Genomic DNA, 22,828 nt, shown 5'->3' on the forward strand with positions numbered 1-22,828 from the left:
AGCTGTTGAAAATATTTTTCTCAATGTTTTCCACCCCTCACCTCTCCAAAGTCACTTTTTGACTCCACCACACAGGCCTGGAGGCTCTCCGTGTACAGCACACTGCAAGTATCAGCAAGCGCTTCCCTGGTGACTGATGTCCCGAGGCGTCCCTTACCCATTCCCTGGAAAAAGCAGAACCCTGCTCATTGCACATAAAAATTAGGGTCAAAACAACACGTTCATTTCACCTCACAGGGAAAGCACCTTCCTACATCCCTTACTTCTTGAGCGGGTTGAGTATCTCTGCATAGGAGTTAATGGCTGGTGGTGTACCTGCAAGAGAAACTACACCGAGTTTCAACACTGCTTGTATTAAATATAATATTTATTTTTAAACAGATCTCAGACAATGTGGAGGTAATTCAAATGGAATAATATTATAAAAGGAAACCATTGCAGTATTATAAGTATCTTGAAAAAACACAGTGGTAAAAATTAATCTAAGCAAGGCTGGTTGGGTTATTTCATATACTGTCACTGCCACAGCGTGAAATGAAAATCATCATATAATTAAACTGGTAGCAGTCTCTGTGCTTTTTATTTTGAAACTTCAATTTAACAGCAACTCAGAAATACCTTGAATATTAACTGAATACATACAAGAGATACACTACTAATAAATTTTAGGCCTCATTTCTGCTTTAACAAAAAAAAATTAAAAATATTTTTAATCTATGAACAAAACATAGATAACTTCTAACAGAAGAAGTTTTATTGAAAAATACACAGGTTTAAAAAAGCTGGTACAGTAACATTTAACTTCAGAAAGAAATTAGAGAAGCAAGACATTTGGATTTTAGAAAATTTGTTTAATTAGTAACACTCATTAACCACTGTTTGAGTTTATAACTACAGAAGAGATTGTAAAAAAAAAAAATCAAATGTGTGATTCTTACTTTAAATTTATTTTTAAATATTTTAAAATTTATTTTATTTTAATGGCTGCCCTTAATATACTAAAGATGCGGGAATCAGTGCAACTTGAACAGATGCCAAACAAAAACCTCTTAACAATGAAGTAATGCTCAGTGGAGTGCATGCTCATCTCTAGCTGGCAGGTTTTTTTTGTAAAAGGAACCACAGCAATCACTGGCAGTACATTAAACCAAACCAACACCTCAAATAATTAATATAGACAAATAATTAAAGAGTAACATTTTGTATGCATATTCATAATGCACCACAAAATCAATTTCTTTTGTTTTTTATTCTTTTTAAACAAAAAGGGTCACTTTGGCAGTCACGATGGCCTGAAGCTACATACAATGGGATCTCTTCCTTCGCACTGAAGTCGGCTGCAGCTCTGCTATGGACCTTGGTGGGTGCAGGCACAGGCCTGAAGTACTTGGAGCAGGAGGGATGGATCCAGTTAGCCTAAGGCATTAGAAACGATTCCTGACACTACCATAGATGTACAGGAAAACATTACAAGAAAAAATGCTATATAAAAACATTACAAAACTCTATCCCCTCTAAAATAAAAGAAACGTGACATTTGAAGGGTTTCCTACTGAAGGATCTCTCATTCTAGTTTGAACAGGGGCTCTTCTGAAATCACTAGAATTAAAAGACTCATTAACACCATCCCACACATGGTTAGTCCCAGTATAAATTGTTCTCTTTAGTCACTTGTTTAGCGAATAATTTACTCTTTACTTTTACAGTATGCGTGCCATTGTCAGTGCAACACCAGAGTGCACTGAATATTAGAATAAATGCAGTGCAATTTCTTTCTCTCCTGGGACAAAGCTAGGAAGTAAATCTTAACATGATAGGAATGTTTTAAAATGAAAATTGAAAACACATTTCACCAAGCCAGTATTCCTCTACACACAGCACATCTAGGAAAAGCAGCATACCATCTCTGTGCACATTTTCATGTAACTGAGTGCAGTACAGAAGAAATGGAACCCTTCTATCTGAATGTAATAGGAACAAATAAAACCCAATTGAAAAAAAAAAAAAGTGCCCAAAATTTATTTAAAGAAACAATAAATAATTAAAAAAACCCTACCAAACAAGAAGCAATTAACAGCATATTTAGTAGTCGAGGCAACTCTATTTCCTTAGCTTCTCAGTTTGAAATGTTAGAGACTCAAAAGGGCTACTGTGTGCAGGGCTTCCACCATCCTCCTCCTTGTCCAGACCACCTCAAAACACCAAATAACAATGAATGAGCCTGGCACAGACTGCATTTAACGTTTTCCCTGTCGATCTTCAAAAGCATGATGCTCTCTGTGTGCTATGGGAGAGAGAAGGAAAAACAAGAACAAAAGAAAACAAAGTTTGTTGAGGAGTTGAAAAGATGAAAAGAGAAGACAATGTACAAGTAGTCAAGGAAAACACGAGTGCCAATGAGTGAGCTTCGAGAATACACTATTTTGATAGTATTTATATTAATTTATATAGATCCTGAAGAAAAGAGATCTCTTAGAATTCTGATTGTAAATAGTTTCCTTAAATGAACACTTAGGTTGAGCAGCATGTAGTCTTGAAAGCTGTCGAGAGATTTGTCTCACTCATTTTGCAAATCAGGCACATTAAACTTGACATCAAGTATATTCTACAGTTAAATTAACAATATTTTATATTTTGAGTTGCAGCTAACTTTTACATTGGAGGGACAAAACTATGTACATTTGAAGTAATATTTTGTATGCAATCAGAAAGTCTGCATTCCAAATGGTTAATGAGTCAGGCAGCATATTCCCATCGAAAAACCCTACCAGAATCTTTTTTCTCTAATGAAGGTGGAAATTAACAATACAAAACACTTACATTTATAGAACACCACTTTAAAAGACGTGTGTGGCAGAAGTTTATGTATCTTTTCTAAAACTTTTGCTTCACTTGCTGAAGAGGCATTTAGGTTCCAGACTTGCACAACATCTTCACGGTCACGAACACTGACACTAACCCCTATTACTTCATCATCTGCACAGAAAAAGAAGCATAGAATCATAGAATCACTAGGTTGGAAAAGACCCACTGGATCATCGAGTCCAACCATTCCCATCAACTAACCATGTCCCTAATACTTAAAAAATGACAAATGTCTACGTTGATACTTATGAAACAGTGTGCAAAATTTGAATAAGCTGAAGAAATGAAAAAGAGCAATCTCCAGTGAGAATACCCAGTGTTCAAACCAGACAAAATAGTTACCAGAAAGAAACAAACACTGTATTTTTAGAAGCTATTGGAAATATTACTTCATAGTGGTTTTAATGAAGAGTCATAGGATTATTCATCTTTGCTCTTAGTACTCCTATCCTTGATCAGAAGAGAAGCCCAAGACTTCCTTCAGTCAGGTTAGCAGTGTAAAGTACTAAAGGTAATTTACCTTCAGTAATGTCTATAAAGAAAGATGGAAGTGAGGGTGAGACAACTTAAACCCCAAGAACAACACCTGGTGGAGATCAGACACCAGCTTTGCCAGACTTTGCTCTCTTTTTCCTTTACATTTTGTCATGGCAGCAGAAGGCGGGGAGGGGGAATTAAAATAGAAGAAAGACGCAGTCAGGGTGCTGCTGCCAGTGCTGGTAACCCCGTGCTTCACTGAAGCAGCCCTTTTTCGTATAAAATTCTCAGGATACAGCTTTGTGGAGAGCTCAGCCTAAGGCGCTGGCACTGGTGGGAACAGTGGCTGCCTCCAGCAGTGACCTCCATGGTACAGCAGCACCGCGCATCCTAAGGGAAGGGTTGGTAACAGTAATGCAAAGGTGGTGTCCAGAGCACACGGCCAAAGGGAAAAACTACCTCCATTAGCAGCAGAATATCCTGTATTTGCTTAAACTGATCCCAAGTCCACCCTATCAATATAAAAGGCAGGAGCACTCCCTTCCTGACACCAACCAAATGATGCATATTATGGATTCCAAAAAGCAACTATTAGAAATGTCTCCCACAGCTCAAGGATTTGAGGTTTGTATTCTGTATCTTCCAATCCTGCAAGCTGGGAAGGCAATAAGAGAAGTACACTATTTGAGAAACTCATTCAACAAAACTTTTGTAGAAAAAACAAAGCCATCAGGGTGAATGAATATACCAGCAGCAGCCTCCTGCAATACACCTGCTGTACTGTATTAGCCAGGTGTGAGAGGTTAGAAAGGCTTTGTTGAACTGCCCTGTGAACCCGAGAAAACTTAGTTCTTCAGAATGATAAAGCCATGAAGGAATACTCCTAATGAGATATTTGCAGTCACTGCAACAGTCAGTTTAATCAGATATTCATGCTTAGGAGAAAGTCAATATGGTCAAAAGAAGTGAAATGTCATGTTAAACTGCAAGGTTAGTTTAATAACCAGTTCCCAGAACTCCTTCCCTCTAGGCCAATGGAGCAGCAAGTTCATATTTCACTTCACTCGGAAATAAGAAACAGTTCTGTAACTGAACCTTAATGAATTAAACGGCCACAGATTTATACCAGCTTTTTATGACTAAGTAGCAGCATCTGACGATCTATCTAAAGCGAACTAGCACTCACTATCCCCGCCTGGAGTCCATTTCCAAATGAACTTTGCAAGCATAGAGAAGGTATTTATTCTGAAAGCAACTTCATTACATTATTACCTCTGACCAAAATTACATGGCTGCTTCTGGATGATCAATGCCTGTTTTCCAGTAAACCACCAAGGTATTTTAAGAATATTTATGTAAATTCAATTACACTGAAGATCACTTTAACCTAAGCAGTATTTTTAAGCAATAATGAAAATATTGCTTGTGGGTAGAGTGCTAGCCTGGAATTCAGGAGAGCCACGTTTGTATTATGGCCCCACTACGGGCTCTTATTGTCACCACAGGCAAACCACAGTTTCCCTTTGCTTCACGTTTGCTGATTTCCGGCCCTGTCCCCCATTATTAGTCGTTTCCATGTTCAGTATTCAAACTCTGTGTTCATCATGCTAACCTCAATTATTTTTAAAAGTTACCTGCTGCACAACAATCTGCAAACTGCTCTCCAATTGTTGCTAACAGTAGCTCTTTCCAAGCTGCAGCCTAAGGAGGAAAATAAAACAAACTGCTAGTTACATTTGCACTATTATTTTTTAATTTAGATGTTAGGTTCACTAGCTCAGTTTTGAATGCATTCTCTTGCTGAGGTTGTCTAGACAAAAAAAAAATAAAAGTATTTATTGTAAGTATACGCTTAAATTATATAATTAATTTCTTCAATATAGTCAAAGCATGAATTTAGACCCTAAAAAACCATACATATATTGGACAGAATTGTTCTAATAAATAGTTTAAATATTTAACAATAAGTTAACCTTCTCTGTATCTGTGTCCACGACTCGTCCTGAAAACAGTATTTAACATAAAGCATAAAATTAGGTTTCTCCCAAGAATTTCCCAAAACAAAAGACCACAAGGCTGTGCTTGTGATAACTTGTTTCTACAGGAAAGAATTACTAACTGCTTTAGGAACAGCACCTGGAAAATCTATGAGTAAATTAAATTCATTTATATTTAAACCTCATCTCTGATTTGCCTTGACTACAAAGTAAGTCCATCTTTTGACAATTTCAAATGCTCACTAGAGAATTAAAAGAGGGGGAGAAAGATATCTGTCACTTTTCTTTGGCTGTTAGACTAATTACACTGTTATTTGCTTCTGACACTTGTTATCAGCTAAGCCAAAGCTCCCCACAAAACTTCAAACATGTCTGGACCAGCGTAATGTTCCAAGGTGGGAGTTTACAGGAACAGAGCATTTTACTTATGCATTTATTTTTAAAAGAACATATCAACATGTATAATAGTCTATATTACCAGAATGGCTTTATCACATACTACCTTTAAGGAATGTCTTTCCTGCTATATCAACTTAGCTCGTGTTTGAGTACTGTTAAGAGAACCCAGAAAATCAAATGCAGTGGGTTAAAATGAAAAGCAAGCAGCCACAATGCTGACAAACTAATAAACTGCTTTAATGGCATTTTCTGAGTACTCCTAAGGATTTCTGTGACTCATTATCATCTAATCCAATGCATCATATAAAGCTGCGCTATGAGAAAGACCATCTGATCTGATGGCTCCCCAGGCAGGTTGAAGACGTCAACGTGATGATGCCTCTGAGGTCCCTAAATTCACCACCCAATAATGCAGGCTCCCAAACCCACTTGTCACTTCTGACAATCTTCACACCTTGTGGATTGTAAGAGGAAATAGAAAATTTCAGTCTTTTGTGATCCCTTGGGACTGCAGGGAAGGAAAGCTGCAATTCACATACGGGGAGAAAAAGCCCACAGGCAAAAATCAATTAACTTTTGGCTGAAATTCCAAGTACCATCTTCCAGCATTTAATGCCTTCTGCAAGGCTGTCACATTTTTCTGACACTTCACTCCTCGTGCTTAAAGGCCTGATCCAGAACACACTTAAATGCCACGTGTGAAGAGGTCAAATCTCACTGTGACAGTTCACGGGAAAAGTTGCTCACATGCATGTGATAGGAGTGCAAAGAGAAACACAATTGTTTCAGCAGGGCTACAACAATAGCATGCCTGAACAGATCTTTCACATTTTTTTAATTCAAAAAAGAGAGGAAAAAAAACTGAGCAGCAGCTTCACAAGATGCACACAAGGAGATCTGACAACTCGCTGTTGCCAAAGGGGATGACCCTACTTGTCTTTTCTCCTTTACCCCCTATGCCCATCAAAAAACCCTCCTGGCCACCCACACAAATTAAAAATAGAATAATAGGACACTCCTAGTGACATCAGAGTATATTAAGCTGTCTTACAAAACCATCCAACAAGCACCAGTGCCAGTGCAAGAGGGATCAGCAGAAAAAGAGTAAGATCTTCTCCCTTCCAGCGGCAACAAGCCATGAGATAGGATTAGCTGTTGGTGGAAACAATATCGCAGTCCACGTTTGACTACAGAAAATCACAGCATTACCCAGAACCACACTTAGGCACAAACAAGCAGTGCCAAGCAGAAACAGTCCTACTGAGTTTGACAGCGTTTAGGAACATCTCAGTGAAACTCTGAAAGTTGTGCTTCCCTACGTGTGGACTTTGAAGAGCATTATTGAGGTTCTGGCTACATCAGAAAAAGACTTTTATATTTTTCTTTGCATGCCTGCAAGCAAACAGCCTTGAGAACAGAGGTGATTATAAAATACTGTGTTTCCAAGTGGAAACGGAAACAACGCAGCATTCATTTTCTTGATAATATATCATCAAGTGTTATCAAAAGCAAGAGATATGGAATTACCAGTAAAGAAACTTCTGCTCATTGTCTTAAAATAAAAGGTTATAGACATTAAAATCGTGTTTGATTGCTGTTGGGTGATGTTAGAACCAAAAACCTTTACAACAGCTTTATTAGATGGAGTTTAAAGAAACTCCCTTACTAAACCTTGTTTAAGTAAAAAGTCAATGTAACCTACCGTACTTTCTTTAGGGACCTTCATTTTCCATATGCCTCCTTTGGCATTGCTTTCTTCTTCCCTGGAAATAGATCAGTAAAATAAACATTCAAATCCACATCTAAATAAGCCTATGTCTGGGGTTTAGTTTTCCCAGAAAAATCCCATTTGAGAGACAATTACTAACTCCAGGTAGCGTGACTCACTGTATGACTTCTGACATCAGAGACAATTCTTTCATTGTTCATATGAAGTGTACCTCTCAACACCTAATCCCTTCCCTAAGTTTTGTGTTGGAAAATACATTCTCCCTGACTACAGACCATCTATGAAAGTGGCCGCCTACTATATGGGAACAAGCCACAAAGAAATTTTATATTTTACTATGGTAACCTTTTATTTTGGAAAAACTCTGTCATATTTTCACAGAAGCAGCTTATTACTCTCAAGTTTATCCAGTTTAATGAAAGAACATGAGAGCACTTCATTTGAGGTTTTTGATAGCTAGAAATTAATTGCCCTTATTAAAAGAAAGACTGAAGCTGCCCAGGGTCAGGGCAGACACAACCATTAAACTCTCTCATAATGACAAAGGCACAACATAAAACCCTGTGAGTTTCAAGTTTATTCTGTCACAATTCTTTTAATAAGATTTTAAATTAGAGTTTCTAGTCTCCTGTTAAAATTCTGTAAGAGCAAAGTCAAAGGAATAAACTAAAACTCATCTTTGAAAGATCTAAACGCAGTATGAAACCTATAGAGATTCCCCAGAGACAACAGTTTCCCATGAATCCAGACAAACACTGGAGAAAGAAGGGGGAGAGCTTTGGAAAGACATCTTCAAAAGTCTGCAATCCTCAATTCTTACTTCAGAATTCAGTTCTCCTCTTAAAAACCGCACTGCAGTTACCCAGTCTACTGTAACTGTAATCTGAGAAAAGCTTCTTGGCAGTAATTACTGAAAAGTTAGCAGGTTATTGATGAGATCAACCTTGTGCAATCCTTTTCTTAAAATACAGTGTCTATATTTACTTTGACAGTCTTAAAACTGATGTAGTATTTTCAGAAAAGATCTTTTCATTTCACACTTTAATAGTCACTTGCCAAATCAAAACCAAAAATAGAAAAAACAAACCCCAAAATGTTCTCACTCATCCTTACAAAGACATCAAGATCTGCACACAACCGCCCAGTTGACTTACACAGACATCAACATTCCTTTCAAATCCAATGTAGCTATCCTGACCACTCACAGTATTTTTAGAACAATAATGTAGACCTTCAGATGCATTTCACTTGAGGAAATTGTTTGCTTCTTCAGTAGATCAGGACAGACCCCCCCCCCCCCCCTTAGGAAGTCACCACCCCATTAGACACACAACAATCAAGCTAAAGAACTCTAATCCAATCACGATCTATGCAAACGATGCCAAAAAGATCAAAAATCCCCAGAAAGTGCTCAGGCTCTCTAATTGAGATGGGATGGCACTGCACCAGGAAGAAGGTAAGGAAAACCTCAATGATTTTTAATTTATTCCATTACTATCCCACAATCAAGTAGGAATTTGCTGCAATGAATCACTTCTTAATACCTTTAGTTTTAGTCCAAGGCGTATGTGCATTTATACGCATATGAAGCATTATTTTGCACAGGTGAAGAACAGTTAAAGACCAGCAGTCATTTGCATCATTATTACACGAGCTTCAGTGGAACAAAAAAACCTTGCAAGTTAAAAATAACTGAAATACAAGTAATGTGTATTCTTGAATAGAAATTCAGAGGCAGTTTTTAATTTCTTAATTTATAATGCATAATTTTAATTTCTTTCTTACATTTACATTCAGAAGTGGACAATTACATTACAGTTTGTGTTTTTAGAAGACTCTTTAGCACAGGTCACTTTTAAGCTTAATAAGGTCCTTAGGATGTTTCTTTTGTAGCTCTCCCAAGTTTAGGCGTTTGCAAACAACAGAAACTCCTGCCCCATGCCTGCCTCCTTTCACCACCTCAGGGTTTTTTTCACTGCTCATTCCCAGGAATGGGTAATATACATACGTACCAGAGCGGCCGCCTTTCTCCCCGCATTAGATGGTAGCTACATCTCAGAGGCAAATTTGTCACGGGAGGAATGTTGTTGTAGACACTCCAGAAATCCTTTAAAAACATACATAGTAGTTGCACAAACACAAGAGAAAAAGTTTCACTTTGTTGTTTGTTTTCTCTGAAACAATTACATATCCTATTCCTAAAGAACTGTCACCTTCTAGGTTGTAACATAATGCTCTAAGATGAACTTGTTGCAATTTAATTTTAAAAAAAAAAAATAAATGTGATGACAATTCTGACTAAGGTGGAGGTAGAAAGAAGGGCAGCAGCTGAACTGTGAATTATTTTGAAATCAAAGTCCCTAGGAATAGAGAGAGAGAAAAAAAAATCATCAAAATCGGAGATACACTAAGTATATCAGAACAAACCAGTACGTAACACTTTAGCATATTAAAAATATACACTTACATCAAATATCCACCTTGTTTCATTTAAGACTAGCCTAAAATTTCACTATGATTATCTTGAGTTACAAAAACACCAATTCTGTTGAACTGAATGCCTTACTAGCAATCCAGCTACGTTGTCTAGCTGACAGTGGAAAGTTTCAACGAGATGCAAAGAAAGGTGTCCTGGGGTCTGCAGGACACTTCCATGCTTTATGGCAAAGCGCTTCCAACGATAATCTCACCTCCAGAAGACCCTAAAAGCCAATTAACTTCTTAGGCCTATTAGCTAGGAAGAAAAAAAAAAGTCTCTTGCAATGTAACAAATTGCAGAGATGCTAATGAGGAAGACTTCTTCAAAACTTCAGTAGATACCTATGGCTGGGCTCCTTCAAAGAGACGGGTTTGGCATTACCTTAGCATTTCAGAGCTGTAATGAAATAGTCAGCTGAGCATTAAGGTGAGACACATACCAATTCACTACATTTTACGCTGACTGTGTAAAACAAAAACAAAAGCGCAATTTTACTTGCAAGAGATGCCCACTGCTCTGCACTGGCATACGATACAGAGATAAGCAGAATTTCTCATTGCTGCAAATATTACATGATTTAAATGCACTTTAATTCAAGTGAGTTTGATAGATTTTTTTAGTGTTTTGGTTTTATTTTTAATTCATGCTCAAAGAGAGAAAGAAGAAAAGAGCTGTAATTTTTAGTCCTTGTTTAATGATTTTCTGAATCAAAAAAGATAGAGAAAAGGAAAAACATTTTAAATATATCAAGTTTAACAATCCAGTGGAGGCACAAGTGGAAACTCAGAAAAGTTTAAGAAGAGTGGGCTCTCCTGCTCAGTCCAACGTGACTCCTCTTCTCCTGGTGTAGAAAGCCAAATGAAATTCAAATATTGACTAAGTAATACTACACACAACCAACATCACTCACGTTTCATGACACAAGTAAGCAAAGTCATAAACGTGACTCATTGTATGAGGAAAAACAAAACTTAAGGTGTGAAGTTACCCTAATCACGTGCAGCAAGTCCTACAGCAAAGCTACACACCTTACCTGCACCGTCTGTATCGTATAAATCTTCTTCAAATTTGATGCACATTCAGCCGCTGTTGTCCCAGGAAGTGACCTTGAAAATGTAGATACTAATAAATAAATTTATTTTATCGCAGAGGGAGAAGAGGGATGGATAGGGAAAGCGAATCATATGAGTGTGAAGTTAAAATAGCCACATATCAAAGTTGCATAAAAAACTCCAACCCCAACTGCCATTAAACATTTAAAGATGGAAACTCGAGTGATATGATATGTAATATACGACAAATATACATAATAAATTAAGGTTCTCCAGGTATTTTGTACAATACTTTATTAAAGAGGTGATTTAGGAGTTTTAAACCACGAATGGCAGAACGGGCACCCCACTCTTCTCGCCTACCAGGCTTGAGCAGGCATCGAGCAGCACCATCTCTGCTGCTCCAGCGTGAAGGGCAAGGGGCTGCAAGCTCCCACCCTGGACTCCTTTATAATTGCATTTACTACAACTCCGAGCCCTCCTCGAGCATTTCAGGAGGGGAAGAGCCGTCCCCCGCAGGGCTGAGCAGGGACACGGCTATCCCCGAGCGCAGACCACGAGGTGGCAGCGGCGCTCAGGCGGCGGGGCTGGGGGGACCGGGCTCACAGACCCGGTCACAGCTGTGATGAGCTCCTGGGGGCCCCCGAGAGGGTGGGACACGCTAGGGGCTGATGAGACCACCGTGCCCCGAAGGGCAGCTCTCTTTGCTGGTGCGCGGAGCCATAAAACCCAACCGACGGAAGGAAGGAATAAATAAGAATCAAATCTCGGCCAGCTTGCAGTTAGAAGGGATGCGATTGTAACGGGAGTTTAGCTTGTTTACGAGCTGAAACAAGGAACAAATCAAGTATTGAAAGGGCAGTCCTGCAGCAGGAACAAAGGACAGACCTGAGCTCACCAAGAGGACACAATGAGGAAGGAGATAAAGAGCATCAGAGGCTTCTGGAGATACAAAGAAGCTGTGACGTGCATACAAGAAAGGGTATGCTAATAAGTGACCAGAAAAACAATGGACATGTAACATTTAACAGTTTAACTACTATTTCCCTGGAATCTATATAAATATGTATGTTTAACCAGTATAGAAGTCATGTAACCAATCTCAATAGTTGGATACATTAGGTGGATTACCCCATGTGCACCCCGGCACCATTTATTAAAGGAATACCTGCTTAATAATCAAATCGGCATTGACTATTGAGTTTGACTTTTCACAGCATCACCACACAGGAAATCTCTGAGGCTTCAGGTGCTTCTTCCACCACCAGTCTTTATTTCTTCCAAGTCGTGTCTACTACCTGTACTCGCCATAAAGCCAAAAGGTCCCTGGGCTGGTTTCACTGCCAGACCCAGGGGTACACTGGTGTACACCAGGTACAGTTTAGCTTTTCTAGCTCCCTCTCCTACTGAGTATTCCCAATTCCCATCCGCAGGTGCTCCCTTTAGGCACACACAGCACTCCATCACCTTAAAGGTCTTTTCCAACCTAAATGACTCTGTGATTCTATTTATAACCTTCATCGTGACTCTTAAGTCCATGCACCATGCGACAGAACATCCACATCCTCAGACATCACCCCCTCCTGTTACCGCACAAATAACACCTGTCTTACAATTCACAGCACACAGCACCACAGGCACAATTTAAGGGGAATGAGATCAAAATTGCTAAGGGACATTCAATTTGTTAGAACTGGAAACGTATCACCTTCCTCCCAAGAAGCTGAAGTAGAATTTCTAAAGAAAAATGAAGATGGAAGACACAGCAACCTCCCATTGCATCTCAAAAGAGTAAACAAAAATGTGCAAAATGACTAAATGTGGAAACAGAAATTACAGAGCAGAGTTAAGGAAACTGAGGAAAAAAACCAGTTGCTGCTCAGGTATTTGTTGAAGAAGGGATATGGTCAAACCTGATCTCAGTAACCCTGCCATCAATGTGACTCTTTGCCCCAGTGAATCTGACCAGCATGAAATATGTCCAGGAAAACACTGAAGTAACTCTCAATTGTTAGAGATGTAATTCAGGCTTTCTGAGGCAAACACTAAGAATTTATGTAAAGGAAGAAATTTAATATGCAAAACTACTGAAACAGCATCACATCTTCAAAACTTTAATAATAGCTCCAATTGCTTTTGGAAGCTCCTACCAAAAAAGTTACTTAAAAATACCAGCAACATACAAAACCAGCAGAGAAATCCTTCCCAATATTTTCAGTTATAGAGCAGACAAAATAACATCCACTTTACTCTTTACCTGTTAATCACTTAAAACAAAACAAAAAATAAAAAACACCAAGAAATCACCATGGTGTCCTTTCTAGTCCTGAGGCTCACGTACAATAAAAACTCATATGGGAAAAGTGATAACTTGAAAAAAGCAATAGACAAAACTTTCATCAATGTGCTCAAAAGAAATTATCATAGTAAGGTGGTTGAGGGGTTTGTTGGCCAGCATTAAAGAATAAAAAGAGAAATTCTTAGCATGTAACAGAAACAAAGTCAGTCAGATGGCTTTTGAAAGAACAACAACAACAAAAAAAAGTAGTAAGTTAAAGAGACTTCAAAACTTTGTGGGTAATTTAACTGTCAATAGACATTAGTGGATTTGCCACAAACTACCACTTGTTTTTTTTCCCCTGTTGCTGACAGAAGTAGCACCTCTCTACTAAGACACCATTTCATGTGTTACAGAACATAAACAGGCAAAGCCTGAGATAATTTTGCCTGTTGGTGTCTCACACCACTGTTGAAGAAATTCCTTCTCTTGGGCACTACTGACAGTTTGCTAACTTAGCACTCACCACTGTGCGTGGGGTTAACTCTGCATAGTATCATCCCTCCCTGTATTCACACTGCCACTGCATATTAAGATAGTAAGGTCTACTCAAATAGAAGATGAAAATCTGTTCTCTATCCATAGCCTTCAAAGGTTGTCTAGATAATCGTGGTAGCCATTCGGCAAACTCAGTGCCATTTAAAAGAGCAGCTAAGACAGACAGAACATTCCACTCTGAGGTTATGAAACAGTTCATTTTGAGAAATGATGCGATCAGCTAGCACAACACACCAACTGACCAGCAAATCATCTGCCTGAAAGTTAAGGGGAGTGACCATTTATTTCTAGTAACCTGCCTGTCAAGTGCTCCATGCCCACAAGATAACGTGGAATTATTTCAGCCTTTCAGCCAGCTCTGGAAAGCGTCATTGACTTATGGACATGAACATGAACCCCCAAACTTTTTTTATTAAAAAAAATATTGAGGGGATTGCAAATGATAAAATGATGACATTCACGAATTTAAAAGTTTAGAGTTCATTTGCTGCAGAAATCACACCTACACAGATTTTATTTACAGAATGAATGTAAGGCAGAAACAGTATTTTAGTGACAGAAAGAAAAAGCCCAGAATTTTCTGCAAATTTACAGATTGCTGACAAACCTGAACATTAGTGTTCTGTGATAACCACCCATAAACTCAGCAGATCAGCACAAATGACAACTGAGGGAGTTTACTGCCCTGAAAACCATGAAACCGTGATTTTTAATTTTTTAACTGAGTACACAGAGTAAGTTTAGATTAAATTAGCAGAAATAGCAGATGAGTTCCAAATGAAGAAACCCAGAGAAATTCCTATTTCTCTAACTCTTGCAACAAACATTTATACTATAAGCTAGGAGTAATAAGACTCTTTCATACTTCGCTCAAAACCTCAATGTACATGCTACTACAAACCAGGAACCCTACAACTACTGACCTTTAAATTTAAGCCATCACAGGATTCCTCCCTTCTGGATAATATCACTGCCACCAACAACACAATTAATCTGATACGCCATACTGAACTGTCAATTCTTGCCATGGTGAACAATTAATTTCCATGAAACTCAACAGGCACTGCAAATCCCTATGAGCATACAAACCAGCCACAGCACCAGCCAGGCACTGACAGCTCTTCTGCAGAAGGACATAGTTAGTCTATCACCACATCACCTACAAACGCGTATCTGGGTTCCCCATGGAGAGTCTGCACAAAATATTCAGTATTTCTCCTGGTCTGCCTGTTTTGCGTCTGTGATGCCACTTTCCTGCATCTTCAGAATCTTTAAGTGAGAAACTGAAGTGCAATCTCAGGAATAATCAAGTTGCCTAATCAGGCCAGAAAGAACCTCACAGTAAACCACACGGGCATCAGTCAAAAGTGGAACGTGGAAACGAGAATAACCTACGCAAACTGAATCCTAATGCCAGCTTGCTTCACTACTCCTTCATTATTCCAGCACGAATAAAGAACAAAGGATACAAAGATAAATTCCATTGCTTTATCCATGAATAAACTACCAGGTGGTTATGCTTATGTTAATGTCTGAGGCTGAACTGTAGCTCTTCTGTTTCCCTGCAAACAATTAAGGATAGAAGTTTTTTCATATGTGCTCACACTGGCCTTTGTTTCCCAGTGGAAATCTCATCAGGGCTTTAACGGGAGCTTTAAAAGCTGACAAGCACTTCTGAAAACACCCCTGTAAGTACTTAGCCACAACTGCTTTTGGTATAAATAAGCAAAATATTTACTTACAAAACATAAACTCAAAAACATGTTGTGGCAACTAAATAAATCTGATAATCCATTCTAAATACAAAGACTGATTTCAAGCCATCAAAGCCTGTCAAAATGTATTTACCAGGTTGAACATTCTTATATTAAGCATCATTTTTCATTGTAAACCTCCTACTCATAAGCTTTAATAGATGAAATAAATGATCCTAGAAAAACAAGATTTTGCTATAGGGAAGAAGGGAACCTATTAATTTTAGTTTCAAGTATCTGATGTGTTCAGTTGTGAAGATTCACAATTACTACAAAAATGGTTCAGATACCAGAATTTATCTACTAACCTTTACTTATATAGTACTCCTCAGTATAACATACAGAGAGAAAAACTGGCACATAAAGACAACATGTTAATGTAAGAATGTTTTAACTTTCCTGGAGCAGACAAATTACATTGCATTATATTTGACAATGTTTATAAGTATATCCTTCACCTCACAAAGATACGGGAGAGTTAAACTATTCTTAAAAAATTACCTAGAAAGCAGTATTAAAAGTCAGACAAGAATACAAGGTGGCCAGGCCACGATCCTGCAACGGACCTGCTCTGCTTGCACCCAGAGCCTTCCACAGAAGCAAGTGTATCTTTGATGAGATTTATCTAGAAATGAAACTTCTGTAGTAGGCTTTTGTGTGAAGTGTGCTCAATTTCTGGTAGCACTGACTTGTATACAAGGATACTGGTATTTTCCTCGCTGTTGACTTGAAGCAGTCTGTCAGCAGCACTGGCAGCTCAGATGCAGTTAGATCTTAAAAAAAAAGCTTTTTGCAAGGATGTGCAACATCTTCATTATTGCATGTGCACACACGCACACTGGACCAAACAAATATTACCACTGACAAAACCTCCAGCTTCTCATCATGAGGCTGAAAAAACAGACAGCTGCTAGTACTAGTATGTTCCCTCAGTTATTTTGATGGGGAAAGGGTTACTTGTTGTAGCTTTAAACATAAAGGGGCACACCATACCCAGGCTGAACGTCACAATTGACAAGGTTTACAAAGTAGGATATTTGCACCATATGTACATCAGAAAGCACAACCAGGTTCACAGCTTTGTATTTACATAAATATTGCATGCAGATCCACAACGTCAAATTCTAGGGATGGTTTCAAGGGCCTAACATGGCTTGTTATCCCAGACATTCCTGTCTTTGATGGTCATCTCACTTGACTTCTTTTGTGCAATCCCTGCGTTGAATGTGCTAAACAACATGAGTAGAGTGACCAGATTTATAATTTTTGGTTTTAATTTGTTATATTCAGTGATGTATATTGACACTTTGTTGTAAACCAACTGAAAGACTACACAGTATAGCAAAAAATAGAATGGCAATCTTTCATTTCAAAGCCAGAAGCCACTATAAGCAGAACCCTGCACCACTCCAGAGCCTCACTGAGATAAACATGAGTGGGAAGAGCCATCAGCATGAATCAGCTTCCCAAGGTGGCACCAAAAGCATCTGCAAGACTTGCTGAAATTTCCCATGTCCTGTAATATCACTGCATGCAAAAGTACTGGGAATGAGACATTTAGGTATGAACGCGAGAACTGCAGAATGGGCTAGGGAAACAGCAGATTTAAACTCCTGGTTTCAAAACTTTTATCACATGACCTTAAAACATTTTAACAGTAGAAAAGGAAACCTTATTTCTCTTAAGAAAAAAACACCTGTCAGCTTCTCTGCCTTCTTCTAAAAAACCGCTGACCTGTGAGCATTTGAAGATCACAGATGGGATCTTACATGTCGAACTGGTGAATAACATTCTTCTGAACACTTTAATCATGCTCGCTTTCCTAAAGAATATACAGGGTAAAATACAAGAGATTGGTATCAGATGGTTGCTATTTCAGACACACATACCAAGAAAGGCTTAGCACTTACGGGAAATGGAGATGCCCCATGACATGTGCAAGATAATGGCAACGAACCAGAATCTCGTCATAGGATCCTAGCCTCCAGATGTTAAGCCTGTGCCACAAGATTCACAGAAACAAGTGCTGATATAGATAAAACAAAAGCATTTACTTCTGAAGCAGGAAATGTATCGAGTGGCACTATGATAAAGCAAGGTCACGAAACCAAAGGCAATCACTTGGCATATGACTAGTTGCTACAGAAAGTACTGTTTCACTGATGGATATTTGTTTTAACAGTGCATCCTAATGAAAAGATATGTATTGGAGAAGTTAAAATGTATGCCATGGATCTCTTTACAGTAATTTAATAGAAAAAGATAACTACATATTCATTTCAATGTCTGTTTATCCTTATGTCACTTGCTTTTCAGTGCAAGTAAAGGGTAAAATGTAGTAGGAGTCAAAAATCAATACTAGCTCATAAGGAACCATCACTGCTCTGCACTATGAATTACTAAAGCACGTTAAAAAAGTGCTCAGTTACACTCTATGGAAAATCCATCCAGTACAAGCCTAAGCAACATTCCCTCCATTAAATCTGCGTGGGTGTACCAATAAATGCCACAGCCACTTCCCTGGGACTCTGTGGAGACACATGAACCCCCCCCTGCAGTAAATTAAGTTCATGGTTGCATCTATTCTGTGCTTTTTAATGCCTTACATGGTCTTTAAATGGATAAAGCATGCACTGTTTGCTGCCATTCTTGTTCCCTGTCATTACTCTATCACTGTTGCTGGTAAACAACACACAAAATCTTGTTTATTTATGGCCCCACTTTTTTTTTTTCTTGTACACACTCTTGGTTTTGTAAGCTAAAGAACAATACTACCTAATTAAATGCAATTATATGTGATGAGAAAGAAGGAAAATTAAAAAAAATAGTCTAAAATGCAGCAGAATCAAGAATTAAGGAAAAATAATCATGATATGACTCAGGAACTTGAAATTAATTTTAACTTCGAACATTAATTATGAGAGATAGACATGCTTATCTCCACATGGCTTGCGTAAACAAACAGATCTGGAAGGTAGCTTGCTTAAGCAGCAGTCCAAGTGGTGCTTCTTAAAAGCAAAGAGAGAAAACACAGTGCAGAGCCTGAACCCAGGCATAACTACAGTCATTAGTTCAAAAGGATTAACCAGAAATAATTTGTGGGTTTATTTATAAGACTTGATTTGCAGGACCTGAGAATATTTGTATGCTTTCAACAGTTTCTTGCTATTTCTCTGTCCTGAGTCAAAAAGATTTTACCAATAGAATGAGGCTGTATTTTCAGTGGAAGAAAAGCTTAGAGGAAAGAGCTTTCCTTTGGGAGTGGAGGAGAAATACAAGAGTAAATTGAGAAAAGGGAAGTGTAGAAGTTTAAAAACAAGATGCCAGAAAATATATATTAGGAAAAGAACATCAGATTCTGGTTTCAAACTTTTTATTTTGCCTTTGGTACTTCACCTCTGTGCCAAGTTGGGATGCAGAATGGGGGTAAACAGCACCTTCCTAGACTGAAACTTCAAGCACATGAAATTTATTATGAGTAGAGGAAATAAATTTTAGCTAATCCTCCAAAACAGACCACTTTGGATTTTAAGAACTGTGAGAATTAATTGATAAGTATTGCTGCAGCTGGCTTGTGTGTTGAATTATCTTGTCATATAAATCTGTCTTGTAACAAGAGATAATATGCAGACAATCTCCAGCCATGGATAAATAACCTGAAAGAATAAACACGCTCTTGAAGTTGCAAAATTTATTGATATGCTTAATTGTCTTGTAAAATGCTGTTGATCTTAGGTGAAGAGATAAAATTAAGGGAGTCTCCAGACATGGTTGGATAACCTAAAAAAATAAACATTCTTTGGCAACTTACACAGTTCTTTGACTAGAACTACTATATATACCCACCACTTTTGTGAGATGGGATGCCTTTTTTAGAAGGGCATCCGATTCAGTGCAGAATTATAAAATAAAGATATTATTGCCTTTGCTTCGAAGGCTTTGTCCTTTTCAATATTTTACCAGTGAATAAGTGTTTCTAAACAGAAGTAATCATAGAAACGTAGAATAGTTTGGGTTGGAAGGGACCTTAAAGATCCTCCAGTTCCAAGCCCCCTGTCATGGGCAGGGACACCTCCCACAGACCAGGCTGCCCCAAGGCCCCATCCAACCTGGCCTTGAACACCTCCAGGGATGGGGCAGCCACAGCTTCCCTGGGCAACCTGGGCCAGTAGCTCAGCGCTCTCATGGTAAGAAAATTCTTCCTTATATCTAGTCTAAACCTGCCCCTCTCCAGTTTATACCCATTCCCCCTCATCCTACCACCACAAGCCTTTGTGGACAGTCCCTCCCCAGGTTTCTTGTGGCCTCTTCAGGTACTGGAAGGTCGCTATAAGGTCTCCCTGGAGCCTTCTCTTCTCCAGGCTGAACAAGCCCAACTCTCTCAGCCTGTCCTCGTCTAAAGGCATCAGACCTCCGTCTGGCCGGGGTCTCGACCTGCTGGGGCAGCGATGGGCTCACCGCGAGCACCACCTCGACCCTTTCTATTTCTGGGACTTGCGAGCGTCACGGCTAAATTTAGAGCCGCGAACACCCCGGCGCCTCCGGGAGCCACGAGACACAACGCGTTTCCGAAGCGGGTTTATAACAAACCGGCGAGCAAAACCGATCAAAAGAGTTTTCCCTGACGGATTTGGGTCGTTTCCCCACCGGTTCCCTCCCCGTGGCCCCCGGTCCCGACTCACTTGTCCAGCCAGAAGGTCCAGGGCGAGTGGAGCGGCAGCCCCTCCGCCCCCCCGCGGCCGCCCAGCGCCATGGCCGGCGGGGGACAGCGAGGGTGGAGCCGCGCGGGCGGTGACCGCCTGGAGCCCCCGGGCTGGGAAAGGCTTTCGAAATCCCAGAGGGCCCGGCTTGGCCTGGGCTGCGTCCAAAGCAGCGCGGCCAGCAGGGCGAGGGAGGGGATTCTGCCGTTCTATGCCTCCTGCTTGTGAGGCCTCATCTGGAGGACTGTGTCCAGCTCTGGAATCCTCAACGTAAGAAGGAAACGGAGCTGCTGGGACGGGTCCAGAGGAGGCTACAAGGAGGCTCAGAGGACTGGAGCACCTCCCATACGAGGACAGGCTAAGAGAGTTGGGCTTCTTCAGCCTGGAGAAGAGAAGGCTCCAGGGAGACCTTATAGCGACCTTCCAGTGCCTGAAGGGGCCACAAGAAACCTGGGGAGAGGCTGTTGAGGAAGGCTTGTGGTGATAGGACAAGGGGGAATGGGTATAAACTGGAGAGGGGCAGGTTTAGACTAGACATAAGGAGGAATTACTGGTCTTATGAGGAGCGGCTGAGGGAGCTGGGGTTGTTCAGCCTTGAGGAGGCTGAGGGGAGACCTCATTGCTCTCTATAACTACCTGAAAGGAGGTTGTGGAGAGGAGGGAGCTGGCCTCTTCTCCCAAGTGACAGGGGACAGGACGAGAGGGAATGGCCTCAAGCTCCGCCAGGGGAGGTTCAGGATAGACATCAGAAAAAAATTTTTCACCAAAAGGGTCATTGGGCACTGGCAGAAGCTGCCCAGGGAGGTGGTTGAGTCACCTTCCCTGGAGGTATTTAAAAGACAGGTAGATGAGGTGCTGAGGGATATGGTTTGATGTTTGATAGGAATAATTGGACTTGATGATCCTGGGGGTCTTTTCCAACCTAGTGATTCTGTGAATTTCTTCACAATGAGAGTGGCGAGGCCCTGGCCCAGGTTGCCCAGGGAAGCTGTGGCTGCCCCATCCCTGGAGGTGTTCAAGGCCAGGTTGGATGGGGCCTTGGGCAGCCTGATCTTGTGGGGTGTCCCTGCCCATGACAGGGGGCTTGGAACTGGATGATCTTTAAGGTCCCTCCCAACCCAAACTATTCTATGATTCGATGATCATCAAGCCCAACCGTACCTGTCCACTTCTAAATCGTATCACTAAGCACTTCATCTACCCAGCTTTTAAACACCTCCAGGGATGGGGATTCCACCACCTCCCTGGGCAGCCTCTGCCAGTGCCCGATAAGGTGCCAGTGCCCGATTTCTTCTTTAGGTGAAGAAATTTTTCCTGATGTCCAATCTGAACCTTTTCTGCTAGAGCTCGAGGCCATTCCCTCCCTGTCACTTGGGAGAAGAGACCAATACCCACCTTGCTACAACCTCCTTTCAGGGAGCTGTAGACACAGATAAGTTCTCCCCTCAGCTTCTTCTTCTTTAGGCTAAACAATGCCAGTTCCCTCAGCCGCTCCTTGTTAGACTTGTTCTCCAGCGGGCATGAGTAGCTCCAGAAATGGGCCCTGACCCAGGCCCACCCCGTGTACCCACCCCAGCAGATGGGAAGTGTGGATCTGCTGCCTTAGACCTTTGCAGGGACTCACTGGCATAAGGCATCTGGAGGGTACCTGATGCCACTGTCCTGCACTGAACATGCTGCCAGCAGCCCTTGCTCTGCACATACACTGATCGCACCCAGAGCTGAGGTGGCTCTGGGCTGCCTTTCTGGAGACAATAACTTTCATGGTCAGTTTGGCTTGGCAGTGCTGACCAGAAAATCAAACCTTCCTAAAAATCCAAGGTTATTGACACAAACCCTTTGCAAGTTCACCAACTGAAAGGATGAGCACCATGTACACTGACCATGGATGGAGACGCTAATGCAACAATGAACCTTTCTAGACTTGGAGGGGGAAGGATAATTTATCCATCTTCTCTGTGGCCTATTTAATTTACGTGCTTGGTTTTATAGGGACATATGCCTCGTAATCTAGCATGGACATGTGCTAAAACCTCACATTATTTTTATAGTAGTATTTTTTAAATTAAGATTCTCCCCAGTGGGGCTATGCACAGTAGTAAAGTTAAACACCCACGTAAGTGATAGCAAGATCAAAGACCATGAATCACAGAGGTTTCCTTGCAAGCACTTTTAGCAGGATGAATAATTTCATATACACTTCATCCTAAAAGAAAAAAAAAATCAACACACTCCTTTAACAACATAAAAATCTAACAGTAAGAAAGAGCAGAGATCACCCATAAAAAGCAGTCTGTACAGCAACAATGAAGAAACAAAAAAAGTTAATGATCATGTTGTGCAGATGGAAAATGCTAACTGCTAAGGCAAATTAAATAAGATCTGGAAAATCAGTTGCACCATCTTGCAATTTAATTTATTCCTCTTGAAATAGAAGTCAAGAAAATGACCGTTTGCAAGAGCTTGGAATCTAAAAATTCTTTTGTATGCCCACTCCAAGATTTTTCTCTCTATTTTAATGGTTAGCCCACCAAAAATAT

General features: G+C 40.1%; 1 protein-coding gene across 2 annotated transcripts; it reads right to left on the reverse strand.

Moving 5' to 3' along the window:
* Positions 1–337: 337 nt before the first annotated feature.
* On the reverse strand, positions 338–22,479 carry EIF4E3 (eukaryotic translation initiation factor 4E family member 3). Of its 2 annotated transcripts, none has more exons than XM_069865484.1 (7): positions 22,405–22,479; positions 10,980–11,052; positions 9,480–9,574; positions 7,441–7,501; positions 4,977–5,043; positions 2,821–2,976; positions 338–2,284 (listed from the first exon to the last, which is right to left on the reverse strand). In XM_069865484.1, exons 3-7 carry the CDS (start codon positions 9,503–9,505, stop codon positions 2,238–2,240), a joined length of 357 nt encoding a protein of 118 aa, XP_069721585.1. In that variant the 5' UTR covers positions 9,506–9,574; positions 10,980–11,052; positions 22,405–22,479; the 3' UTR covers positions 338–2,237. The 2 variants fall into 2 exon arrangements, with proteins under 2 accessions (XP_069721585.1, XP_069721586.1); XM_069865485.1 differs by lacking the exon at positions 22,405–22,479 and adding an exon at positions 20,271–20,381.
* Between the last annotated feature and the right edge of the window lie 349 nt (positions 22,480–22,828).

This window comes from Phaenicophaeus curvirostris, chromosome 11 (genome assembly GCF_032191515.1).
Source record: "Phaenicophaeus curvirostris isolate KB17595 chromosome 11, BPBGC_Pcur_1.0, whole genome shotgun sequence".
NCBI classification, from domain to species: Eukaryota; Metazoa; Chordata; class Aves; order Cuculiformes; family Cuculidae; genus Phaenicophaeus; species Phaenicophaeus curvirostris.

What these genes read in the sequence shown, in the direction of transcription:
- EIF4E3 (XM_069865485.1), bottom strand. Translation starts at nt 20,341, where the DNA reads ATGGCGCTGGGCGGCCGCGGGGGGGCGGAGGGGCTGCCGCTCCACTCG. An exon ending in TGGACCTTCTGGCTGGACAA is followed by an intron (nt 11,053 to 20,270) that starts GTGAGTCGGGAC and finishes TACATTTTCAAG; the next exon opens with GTCACTTCCTGGGACAACAG. An exon ending in TAAAGTGGTGTTCTATAAAT is followed by an intron (nt 2,285 to 2,820) that starts GTAAGTGTTTTG and finishes TCTCTCCCATAG; the next exon opens with CACACAGAGAGCATCATGCT.